This window comes from Canis lupus, chromosome 25, assembly GCF_048164855.1.
Source record: "Canis lupus baileyi chromosome 25, mCanLup2.hap1, whole genome shotgun sequence".
Classification (NCBI taxonomy): domain Eukaryota; kingdom Metazoa; phylum Chordata; class Mammalia; order Carnivora; family Canidae; genus Canis; species Canis lupus.
The window spans coordinates 24,832,638-24,845,865 of record NC_132862.1 but is presented as its reverse complement, the minus strand read 5'-3'; the positions used below and the strand labels follow the sequence as shown (position 1 = coordinate 24,845,865).

At 41.4% G+C, this 13,228-nt stretch overlaps 1 protein-coding gene across 2 annotated transcripts in view; it reads left to right on the top strand.

The window, feature by feature from the left end:
• Window positions 1-11,911: 11,911 nt before the first annotated feature.
• The window catches only part of ETNK1 (ethanolamine kinase 1), a 64,719-nt gene continuing 63,402 nt past the window's right edge, over window positions 11,912-13,228 (top strand). For both annotated transcript variants that reach the window (XM_072798711.1, XM_072798710.1), the window contains exon 1: window positions 11,912-13,205. In XM_072798711.1, the coding sequence (XP_072654812.1) occupies window positions 13,050-13,205 (156 nt within the window). In that variant the 5' untranslated portion in view covers window positions 11,912-13,049. The remainder of the gene's footprint in view (window positions 13,206-13,228) is intronic.

Sequence of the window (13,228 nt, the reverse complement as noted above, 5' to 3'; positions counted from 1 at the left end):
AACCCACAAGTATAAGTTCTGATTTATATTGTGTATATTGTGTTCACATCAATTATTTCACAAATATTGTTAATGTATTTTAAATGTCCTTTTTTGACTCAGTTTTTATTTAGAAGAATGTTTCTTTGTTTCTTAATTTTTGACCCTTCTTTTCAACCACAAGTTAATAACTTTGATTCTGTATGACTTGGCATGTGTCCTGTTGTAACATTTATTGTTTTATGATCAATGCAAAATACAATTAACTTTAAAAGAATCAATTTGTATCTATATTTCTTTTATGGGTAGCTAGTACACTTTATGTTAATCGGATTTTTCTACCATTCTACCTCTTCTCATTTATCCCCCCAACCAATTAAAAAAAGTTTTTGGGATCCCTGGGTGGCGCAGCGGTTTGGCGCCTGCCTTTGGCCCAGGGGCGATCCTGGTAGACTTGGGATCGAATCCCACATCGGGCTCCCGGTGCATGGAGCCTGCTTCTCCCTCTGCCTGTGTCTGTCTCTGCCTCTCTCTCTCTCTCTCTGTGACTATCATAAATAAATAAAAATTTAAAAAAATTTTTTTTAAAAATAAAAAAAATTTTTTTTTCCACCAGAAGGTCTGTGTATTGGCCACCTCTCATATATTTGTTTCAGACATATGGCTTTGGGTCATGAAGGTATAATTTGGTTTGGCTATTATGACTTCCAGACATGGACTCAAAATTGTAGGAGTGGGTAGAAGCTACTACTGGTTTTTGTAAAATGCCTCATACTCGTCACATAGATTGAAAATCCCTGGGACTGATTCTTAAGCAGCCCCATTTGGCACATTTTGACAGCAGTGGTACTGTAAACCACTTGGATACGATATTCAATCAATTTTCTCTCTACTGTATAATTCTCTCTACTGCATAATACTGAATTCTAGACCTTATGGTCTTAATATGTTGACAAGAAGAAAGAATCACATTTTACTAAAGTCCAAATACATAAAAGCCAACATTTCCTTATAGTCACTAATGGCCTGACACCATTATAAAAGCTAATTAATTAGTTCAGTAGGCTTTGTCCTTTTTAAGCCATCAGGATTTAGCCCTGCTACTTTAAGCTCTTCTGGATTGTTATATTACTGGATTGCCTGATAAGCTCTTATCTAGTGGTTACCTAGGCAGCCTAGTTTATCTTGCCAGTTTACAATTAATAGGGCTCATTCCTCCCATCTTTGTCTTAAAAAAAACAAAACAAAACAAAACAAAAAACAACTGGCATTTCATTTAATTTTCATATCCATAAATCCTCCAAAACAATGGCCAATCTCCCTGCATCTGCTCTGTGTTTAGGTGACTTGCAGACTTTATCACTGAGCAACCAGTCACTATGTCACTTCTCATTTCTTGCTATTGTGTCTCTTTCCAGGTCATGTTACTCAGGGCAGCTTTAAAATATACAATGGGAAGAAAAGGAGAGTAAGATGAGAGGACCTAGTGGATTACAAAGGGCCAGTGAAAGTAGGTCCTTGATATTCTCCTTACTGTTCCTCCAGAATATTCTCCTTTAAGTTCTGATAAATCTATCTCAAGAGAAGAGGAAGAAACATCCTTGGGATAGGCAGACTCCAAAGACATAACTCAGTTCTGGATTTTGAAACCCATTTACTGAACTAATGTCAAAACACTGGAACAATTCCCCTGGGTTAAGAAAGTCTTTTACCTTCTACTATCTAATAATAACAGAACCACCTCATTCACTAATAACTATTATGTACCATTTCATTTAATTCAGGTAAACGTTGGGACCCCAGGTGGCTCAGCGGTCTTCCTTCAGCCCAGGGCGTGATGTTGGAGTCCCGGTATCGAGTCCCGCACTGGGCTCCCTGCATGGAGCCTGCTTCTCCCTCTGCCTGTGTCTCTGCCTCTCTCTCTCTCTGTGTCTCCCATGAATGAATAGATAAATACAATCTTTAAATCTTCTTGCCATCACTGTTATTTTTTTTGAGATTTTATTTATTTATTCATGAGAGACACACAGAGAGAATGGCAGAGACATAGGCAGAGGGAGAAACAGGCTCCATTCAGGGAGTCCGATGTGAGACTCCATCCCGGTACTCTGGGATCACGCCCTGGGCCAAAAGGCAGATGCTCAACCCCTGAGCCACCCAGGCATCCTGACATCACTGTTATTATCACTGTTCTGAAGATAAGGAAACTGAAGTTTAAAAGATGAAATAAACTAACTGCTCAAATTCTATAGCAGGAGGTCTAACTACAAATCTCAAATCCTTTTAAACTCCTTCATTACCTTTCTAATCTCTGTATAGTATGCTTTAAAGAGCTGTGAAGCAAAATAAATAAATAAATAAATAAATAAATAAATAAATAAATAAATAAAAAGAGCTATGAAGCAAAACCGTGCCTTTTAGAGCAAGATAGAATAAAATCTCAAGCTGCAGAAAGTGGTCCTTATTTGATGTGTGTTTTTCATATGTTGTGATTACATAGGGAGCAGGTATTAGTTTTTTGTAATTTCTGTGCATACAGAGTTGTTCTGAAATCCTAACTTATGACTACCAAAATATTGTTTCAAATACTTCTTATTGGATATGGAATAGGCATAAGAGGAAAGATATTAAATGTTTAACTTAGGAATTGATGTTAAAGTAATTAGGGACATCTGGGGAAGTTGAAATGGTAGTAAAATATACAGTGATTATTCAAATCAGCATATCTTAGGAGTCTAAAAAAAATTGTTTTAAACTATAATGCAAGTGTCCCGGCGTTTCACTGCATCTGTATCTTTGGGGTAAATCCCCAGCAGTGCAAATGCCAGGACACCTGCACCCCGATGTTTATAGCAGCAATGTCCACAATAGCCAAACTGTGGAAGGAGCCTCGGCGTCCATCGAAAGATGAGTGGATAAAGAAGATGTGGTTTATGTATACAATGGAATATTACTCAGCCATTAGAAATGACAAATACCCACTATCTGTTTCGACGTGAGGGACCTGGAGGGTACTATGCTGAGTGAAATAAGTCAATTGGAAAAGGACAAACATTATATGATCTCATTCATTTGGGGAATATAAAAATTAGTGAAAGGGAATAAAGGGAAAGGAGAGAAAATGAGTGAAAATATCAGTGATGGTGACAAAACATGAGAAACACCTAACTCTGGGAAGTGAACAAGGGGTAGTGGAAGGGGAGGTGGGCAGAGGGTTGAGGTGACTGGGTGATGGGCACTGAGAGGGGCACTTGGCGGGATGAGCACTAGGTGTTATGCTATATGTTGGCAAATTGAACTCAATAAAAAAAAAAAAAAACCTATAATGCAGGGACATCTGGGTGGCTCAGTGGCTGAACATCTGCCTTTGGCTCAGGTTGTGATCCCAGAGTCCCGGGATCCAATCCTGTATTAGGCTCCCTGCTGGGAGCCTGCAACTCTCTCTGCCTATGTCTCCGGCTCTCTCTGTGTGTTTCTCACAAATAAATAAATAAAATCTTAAAAAATATATAATACAGAACATATTTATCCTGTCACACATTTTCTCATCTGATGAATTATTAAGTGCCTATTAAATGTCAATCATCAGCCAAATCCTGGGAAAGATGGATTTAAAAAGAAAATACACGATATAAATAAGTTAATATCTGTTCTTTCACCTGTAAGATGATGTTTTTGTCATTTATTTATATGGAATTAAGATGAAGCGTTGATCAGCACTCGTGAACTTTTAATTAATACCACTTAAAGAACAATAATAAGGACTGCTAAACCCACTTTATCAAACTTTATGAAAAATATGATTTCATATTTTCAAAGTAATCTGTTTTCCCCACTGATTTAAAATATTACCTTTACGGATGCCTGGCTGGCTCTGCCGTTGAGCACCTGATTTTAGCCCAGGGTGTGATCCTGGGGTCCTGGGATCGAGTCCCACATTGGGCACCCTGCATGGAGCCTGCTTCTCTCTCTGCCTATGTCTCTGCTTCTCTCTCTCTGTGTTCCTCATGAATAAATAAAATCTTTTAAAAAATTAATAAAATATTACCTTTATTGCATACTAACTACCCATATATGCTTGTTTTTTTTTTTTCTCTTTCTCTTCTTTTTTCTTTTGATCTATTCATTCCTGTGTCAGCCTCACAATTTATGGCTTTACAAAATGATTCAACGTTTGGTAAGATGCATTCCCCCCCCCCCCTTTTTTTAAGATTTCATTTATTTATTCATGAGAGATACACATGCAGGGAGCCTGATGTGGGACTCGATCCCAGGACTCCAGGATTATACTGCGGGCTGAAGGCAGGCACTAAACCGCTAAGCCACCCAGGGATCCCCCAATGTATCCCCTTTTATTACTCCTAAAAGGATTTTAAAAAACAAATAGCCCTTTGTTTTATTTTAGTTTTTAAAGATTTTATTTATTTTGAGAGAGAGTGCATGAGTGGGAGTGGGGGGGGGGTGGGTTGGAGGAGCAGAGGGATAAGCACACTCTCCACTGATGCAGGGTTTGACTCAGGACCCCAAGCTCATGACCTGAACTGAAGGCAGACGCTCAACCAACTGAGCCACCCAGATGCCCCTATTTTATTATTTTTTAAAAGTAATCTCTCTGCCCAACACAGGGCTCTAACACAACCCCAATATCAAGAGTCTAATGTTCTACTTGCTGAGCCAGCCAAGTGTCCCACTGTTATACTGATTTTTAAAAGTTTTCCCCTTATATATTTTATTTTATTTCTAATTATTTGTAAAGACTTTATTTATTTATTCATAGGAGACACAGAGAAAGAGGCAGACACAGACAGAGGGAGAAGCAGGCTCTCCTTGGGGAGCCTGATGTGGGACTCCATCCCAGGACCCCCAGAACATGACCTGAGCCAAAGGCAGTCACTCACCCACTGAGCCACCCAGGTGCCCCTGCCCTTATATATTTTAGATAGAAAAATTCAAATTCAAATGAATGAAAATTTCTATATTCAATTAAATCCATAATTGTGATTTATAGTGTGCAAGACATTGCCTTGAGGCCATGGAAAATGATATTAAAAGGAAGATGATAGAATTCTCGCTCTTAAGGAGTTTCTCCATTGTGTGAAATAATGGAGTAATAATCTGATTCTAGGAATATGAAAAAGAGGCAAGCTAGAACAAGTACCAATAGACATGTTTTATAGAGTTAAATATTTATTAGCTCTCATAACTAAGCCTGCATATAAGGAACACAATTTTTCTCAGATGTTTAATGTGGTTGTTATAGTAGTTTTATACATGGCCAGAACCCTTAGGCTACCTTAAAGTTGTGAAGTACGGAACAGGTACAGTTTCATTCTTAGGTAGCAGCTCTGAAAATCTAAGCATTTAGAAATTCTTCCTTTTTTATTTTGGTGGGGGGAATAGAGGAACAGAGTGTTCATGTCTTTTATATTTTTTTAAAGTTTATTTTTTAATTTAAGTAATTTCTATATCCCATATGGGGCTTGAACTCATGAGCCCAAGACCAAGAGTCGTATGGTCTTCTGACAGAGCCATCCAGATGCCCCATGCACATCTTTTATTGTCAGGTATTACAGATGTTTTGGATTTCTGAATTTTCAGTTCACTTTACAATGACATTATATAACTGATTCTCTGTTGGGCACAGAAGAGTGACTCATTTTTTTTTTATTTAAGATTTTTACTTATTTATTTTAGGGGGATGGAAGGGGCAGAGAGAGAGGGAGAGAGAGAGAGAGAGAGAGAATCTGAAGCAGACTCTGCACTGAGAGCCTGATGTGGGGCTCTATCTCACGACCCTGAGATCATGACCCAAGCTGAAATCAAGAGCCAGCTTCTTTTTTTTTTTTTTTTAATTTTTATTTATTTATGATAGTCACACACAGAGAGAGAGAGAGAGAGAGAGAGAGAGGCAGAGACACAGGCAGAGGGAGAAGCAGGCTCCATGCACCGGGAGCCCGACGTGGGATTCGATCCCGGGTCTCCAGGATCGCGCCCTGGGCCAAAGGCAGGCGCCAAACCGCTGCGCCACCCAGGGATCCCCCAAGAGCCAGCTTCTTAACCAACTGAGCCACCCAGGCGCCCAAGAGTGATTCATTTTATTTTTTATTTTATTTTTTATTTTTTTTGAGTGATTCATTTTAAACAGGATTTCACTTTAGTGTCTGATGTAGCTATTAGACTTGACCACATAATCTTATTTTACAGAATATTTTCTTCTGCAAATTCTTTTTTAATCTTTTTTTTTTTTTTAAGATTTTATTTATTTATTCATGAGAGACACAGAGAGAGAGGGGCAGAGACACAGGCAGAGAAAGAAGCAGGCTCCATGCAGGGAGCCTGACGTGGGACTCAATCCCGGAACTCCAGGATCACGCCCTGAGCCAAAGGCAGATGCTCAACCGCTGAGCCACCCAGGCGTCCCTCTTCTGCAAATTCTTTGTGATATTAGTCTGGTAACTAAAGTTAACTCCACTGTAATTTAAAAAATTATGAGTGAGCCTCCAGAATTATATTCAATGATCCTTTCATTCCTTCATACAAAATGCTCATTATGTAACAAGTTATAAACCTTTTACTAGTCTTTTATGTGTAGCACAATCTTTATGACTTACATCTACAATGTGGGTGGCATATGGCAGAATTTGTTAGGTGTTCTAAAAGATATATAAAAGGAAGAAGTAAATTTGATTTAGGAAAATCCAGATAGGCTTTATAGGGATAGAAAAGTTTCTCTTCTTCCATTCTATGATTCTTTGACTAGTCCTAGTTAAATTGATATAAATCAGATTAACAGAAGAAAAACAAACAAAAGTATGTATATGGAAGCTCCATAAAGGTGTGAAGACTCAAAGGACAGCCAGGTAGTTGAGGGTCATGTAATATCCTGAGCTAAGGAAAGGGTTAGTGGTTTGGAATAGGAAGAGGAGGAAGGAGAGGAAGACCATTCATAGGAAGTCAGAGGAGATATTTAGAAAACATAGCTTGTCCTGCTATGCAGATAAGTTTCTTAGGGAAAAAAAGATACCTCTGGAATAGCTCTTTTCCCAGTATAAGCCCCCTTTCCAATGTAAATTCAGGCAGTTGAAGGGGAGGTTAAGAGCTTTTCCTGAATCTGCTGGGTTTTGATTGCCTTTCGCTCAAAATAATCCTCATACCAAAGTGACATATTTTGAGATAGTGAATTCTGCTTCCCTTCAGCTCCATGAACATGACTGTTGGACAGTTAAGCTCCGAAGAATGAGTGGGACTTCAAGAAACAGAGATAGGGGGCAGGTACTGGAGACCCCAATGTCATGCTAAATACAGGAAGGGGACTAAAACAGGTCGGACGTTTTACATCGATATTATATTTTCACAACAATCTTCTATATTCCAGATCTGTTGCAAAGTGCTGGGCAGATTTAATGATACCCCGAAGCTAAGAATTTGTTCCAAAGCCAGAGACAATTTATGGGCTGGCCTGTGGTCTAGGAAGTAATCAGCTCAACATAATCAGAGTACTCTACGGGGATGAGCAAATACAACCCTTGACTGAGAACTATTCTTATGTGAGATTGGCAGAATTTCAGGAGCTAACCAGGTGGGCGTAAGCACTTATTTATTGAGTATGTTTTATGTTCTAGGCACTATTCCAGGCAGTGTGGCAATAGACAAGATAAGCTGTGGCTTTGCTCTCCTGGAGGTAACATTGTAGCACAAAAGATAGATTCTAAAAAAGTAAGTATGCTGATTTCAACATAACTTACATAGTGATAAGTGATACCTAAAAAATAAAACAGCTTGGGCGAGCATGGGTGGCTCAGTTGGTTAAGCATCTGACTTTAGCTCAGGTCATGATCTCAGAGTTCTGGGATCCAGCCCTGCTCAGCTGCTTCTCCCTATCCTTCTCCTTTTGCCCCTCACACGTATACATGAGAAAGTGTGCAAGAATGTGTATTGCGGTATTGTTCAAAGTATCTAAATCTGTTAGCAACTGAGCTATCCTTCTTTAGGGAAATGATTGGACAAAGATAGATAAAAATCTCTTACAACAAAATAAAGATGGCAGGTGGAATATACGCATGTGTTTATGCATACATTTAGGAGATAGCAGTGGCTCAGAAGTCAGAAATCAAGGAGTAGCTCTGGGAATCCAACAGTACCTCTGGTTAGTTTGTGAAGAGTTGGCTTCTCTGTCTTTTCTCTCTCCACCTGTTTTTATCTCTATTTTGTTTCTAATTATCTGATTTTGCTTCCTTGTGGTTTCTTCCTACTGGTTTTTCTCTACATATGTCCCTATCATTCAGATCAGGCCCAAAAATTGTTCCCAGGGAGACCTTCCCATCACTTTCGTTATTGCAATAAATTCTTTATTTTTTCTTAAGATTTATTTATTTATTTATTTGAGAGAGAGAGAGAGAGAGAGAGAGAGAGAATGTATGGGGTGGGGCAGATAGAGAGGGAGAGAGAGAGTCCTAACCAGGCTCTATGTTTAGTGTGGAGCCTGACATGGGCTCAATTTCACGATCCTGAGATCACAACCTGACCCAAAATTAAGAGTCTGACACTTAACCAATTGAGCCACCCAGGCAGCCCCTCTTTTGCCCATTTTGAAATTGTTTTTTTTTTTTTTTAACCTATGGTTAAGAGATTTTGTATATTTTGAATACAAGTATTTTATCAGATAACTGTTTTGCAAATATATTCTTTTGGTCATGTGGTTTGGTTTTCATTTTCTTAACTGTTTTTCACAGAGCAGAAGTTTTTAATTTTAATGAAGTCCAATTCACCAGTTTTTCATTCATGGATTATGCTTTTGATGTTGTATCTAAAAAGTCATTGCCAAACCCAAGGTCACTTAGATTTTCTCCTACATTTTGTCTTAAGAATTTTAAAGTTTTTATATTAAGGTCTATAGTTTTTTGAGTTAATTTTGTGAAAGATATAAAGCCTATGTCTAGATTCATGTTTTCTTATATGTGGAAATAAAGTCCTTTCAGCACTATTTATGGAAAAAAACTATTATTTCTCCATTGAATTGCCTTATGCTCTTTTTTCAAAGAGCAGTTAACTATATTTATATGAATCTATTTTTCTGTACTGTCTATTGTGTTCCACTGATTTATCTATTCTTTGCTAATACTTCACTGTCTTGATCACTGCAGCCTTATAGTAAGTCTTGAAGTTGGGTAGTGTCTGTCTTCTGACTTTTTCCTTTTTCAGTATTTCATTGGCTAATCTGGGTCCTTTTCCTTTCCATATAAGCTTTACAATTGGTTTGTCAATATCCACAAAAGTGACTTGATGGAATTTGCATTGGAACTGCCCCAAATATGTAGATCAAGTTGATAGGAATGAACATTTCTTTTATATATATATATATACACACACATACATAAATTTTTTTTTTTATGAGGCAGAGACACAGGCAGAGGGAGAAGCAGGCTCCATGTACCGGGAGCCCGATGTGGGATTCGATCCCGGGTCTCCAGGATCGCGCCCTGGGCCAAAGGCAGGCACCAAACCGCTGCGCCACCCAGGGATCCCTATAATTCTATTATATATATATATATATATTTTAAAGATTTATGTATTTATTTTAGAAAGAATGTGTGCTGGCATGTGTGCATGAGCTGGGAGGAGGCAAAGGGAGAGGGAAAAGGAAGCAGACTCACTGCTGAGTTTGGAGCCTGACAAAATAGTTGGATCCCATGCCCCCAAGATCATGACCTGAGCCTAAATCAAGGTTTGGACACCCAATGGACTGAGCCACCAGGCACTCCTCATATATAATTTCTAAAGTTTTGCTTATAACATTAAGGTTTTTAATCTTTCATAATTAATTTTTACACATAATGTGGAGGGATCAGTTTTTTCCCCCATAATGATTAGCAATTGTCCCAGTGCTATTTATTGATGAGCCCATCCTTTCCTAATTTTTAATGCCACCTTTGTTATATTCAAAGTTCTCATATACGTGTAGACCTTTTTCTGGAAACTTTATTAGGTTCTACTGGCCTATTTGCCCACTCCTAAACAGTAAATTCTAGTAGAAGGGGTTCTTCCGACCTATTCTTCAATCTTCCCTTCCCTACAAAAAATTGTAGCAGCTTTTCTTGGACCTTAAGCTTTGGTATGAATTTTAATGTCATTTTAACACGTTCTGTGAAAAACCCTGTTGAGATTTTAATTATACATGCATTATGGTTATTGATTAGTTCAGTGAAAACAGATCTTTAGAAGTATCTTTTCAGGTTTATTTATTTTATTATTTTTAAAATATTTTATTTATTTATTTATTCATGAGAGACACAGAGAAAGAGTGAGAGAGGCAGAGACACAGACAGAGAAGCAGGCTCCATGCAGGGAGCCGGACATGGGACCCGATCCTGGGACTGCAGGATCATGCCCCGAGCTGAAGGCAGGTGCTAAACCGCTGAGCCACTCAGGGATCCCTCTTTTCTTGTTTATGAAAAGATTTGTCCTTTAATATAATTTCATCCATTAAGGGCTTGCACATCTTTTATTAGTTTTATTCCTAGGTACTTAATAGTTTTTTTTCTCTCTTTTTTTCCTGCTAATGGATGCTTCCTTAAAATTATAAACTCGTGCAGTTCTCAAAATAATTTTTTGAGAGATGTTAACCTGTACACCCAACATGGGGGTCAAACTCATAACCCCAAGACCAAGAGTCTCATGTTCTACTGACTTAGCCAACCAGGTACCCCTCAAAATAATTTTTTAATAATTTGCCATTAAGTCATTTTACAATTCAAAGCATAGTTTTAAATTTCTTGACATGTCAACTGTTTAGTATGAAATACATACCAATTGTACAAAAATACAGGAGATACTATCTGGAATGTGAAAGCATTAGTATATTACTTCTCTCCAAATTGGAAAGAATGTATGTTTTTTTAGAACGTGATTAAAAAAAAAAAAAAGCTCAAGTCTAGAAAATGTTGATTCAAGTCCCTTGCTGTATTATAACACTGTATTTTCTTTTTCTTTTTTAAAAATTATTTTATTTTTTAAAAGATTTTATTTTTTTTAGAGAAAGAGACAGAGAAGTAGAGAGTGAGAGAGAGAAAGAGCATAAGCAGAGAGAGGGGCAGAGGGAAAGGGAGAAGCCGACTCCCAACTGAGGAGGGAGCCGGACTTAGGGCTTCATGCTAGGACCTTGAGGTCATGACCTAAGCTGAAGGCAGACTCTTAACCCACTGTGCCACCCAGACACCCGAAAATTTACCTATTTTATCTTAAGATTTTATTTATTTATTCATGATAGACATAGAGAGAGAGGCAGAGACACAGGTAGAGGGAGAAGCAGGCTCCATGCAGGGAGCCCAACGGGGGACCCAATCCCGGGACTCCAGGATTGTGCCCTGGGCCAAAGGCAGGCACTAAACCGCTGCACCACCCAGGGATCCGCAAATTTACCTATTTTAAAGAGAGCGAGAGAGCGAGACTGTGAGCCAGCACAAACACGCAGGCATGCACACATGCAGTGGTGATGGGGGGTGGGGGAGAGAGTTTCAAGCAGACTCCCCACAGGGCTGGATCCCACCACCCTCAGTTCCTGACCTTAGCCAAAATCAAGAGTTGGACACGTAACCAGCTGAGCCACCCAGGTACCCCTCTTTTTCTTCCTTTCAGCTTATGAATTTGCCCTTCTTGACAGCTATTTATTTTGTGATTTACAAAACGAAGTAGGTTCCTTGTGAACAATCAGAATGTAAACTCGTGTTAAGGAGGTAATTAAGCATTTGAGTGTTAATTAAGCCGAACCCAGTTAGTGATTCAATTTACCCCTAATAAACATACCATGCCCTAAGTGTTTCAGGGAAGACAGGTGACGAAGTCACATCTCGGACCATTTTCCTCAATCAAGAAGAAAATTAGGAGGAACCAGTAAATTACTTGGGGGTTATCCAGTTTCCAGCACTATCTTTTTTTTAAAAAAAAAATATATATATTTAAAGATTTTATTTATTCATGATAGAGAGAGAGAGAGAGGCAGGCAGAGGGAGAAGCAGGCTCCATGCGGGGAGCCCGACGTGGGCCCGATCCAGGGTCTGCAGGCTCACGCCCTGGGTCAAAGGCGGGGGCGCGAACCCGCACAACCACCGGGGCTGCCCTGAAGCTACAAGTTTTCAAAGTGGCTGTTTTAAGGCCCGCGCAGGAAATACCCTGAAGCAGGCGGCAGGCATGGGGCCATCCTAGCGCTGAGCCTCAAAACTCTGTTTCTTCCCTTCCTTTTCCTCTTCATCCTCAGGCTGTTCCCCGGCTCTGCACGATTCTCGGTGCGGCCAGACCTTCGGCCTCCAAACCAACCTTGCAGCGCCGTCGTTGCCTTACACCCATCTCTTACTCACGTTTGCCCCAAGCGCCAGGAGCTCTCTCCGCGTACGGCGGATGGGGGTCTAGTTGCCCACGCGACCGCGCGGTCGCCCGTACGGAGCGGCTCCGCGGCCAGGCGGGGGCGACCCGGTCACTCCCCCAGACCCAGACTCGGGCCAAATTCGGAGGCTATTCCGGGGGTTACTCCGGGGCATGCAGCTCGCTTCCCGGAAAAACGCAGCCGTAACTCGAACCCCGCCCCCCGCGCGCTCCCGAGCAGCTGAGCTAAGGCTTCCCCGCCCTCGGGGCTTGTCCGAGCTCAAGCTCAGGCCCGAGGAGCAGCCCGCGCGGCGGGGCAGCCCCGACAGCGCCGGCTCCCAGCCGCCGGCCCATTGTGCTCGGGGCTAGAAAGTCGCCCGCGGCTTGTGACGCAGACGCCAGGCCCCGCCCCGCGCATGACGCCAGCGTCAGGCCAGTCCCGGCATGCTCCGCGGCCGCCGGCGGTGGAGCGCAGACGAGCGGAATTTTTTTCGCGTGAACATCCCCTGCCCCGTTGCGCCGCTGTGCAGACCCGGGTCGGCGAGAGAGCCGCGTCCGGCCGTCCTCCGACCGCTCGCCCGTCAGCTTGAGCGCCCCTAGCCCTCCTGCGAGGGCGCCCCGGGACGGAAGGAGCCACCAGCCTGTCGGCGCCCGCCGTTCTCGTGGTCGCCGTCGCCGTCGTCGTGGTGGTAGTCTCTGCCGTCGCCTGGGCCATGGCCAATTACATCCACGTCCCGCCCGGCTCCCCCGAGGTGCCCAAGTTGGACGTCACGGTGCAGGATCAGGAGGAGCAGCGCTGCCGGGAGGGGGCCCTCAGCCTCCTGCAACACTTGCGGCCGCACTGGGACCCTCAGGAGGTGACCCTGCAGGTAACGCCCACCTCAGCACGGGG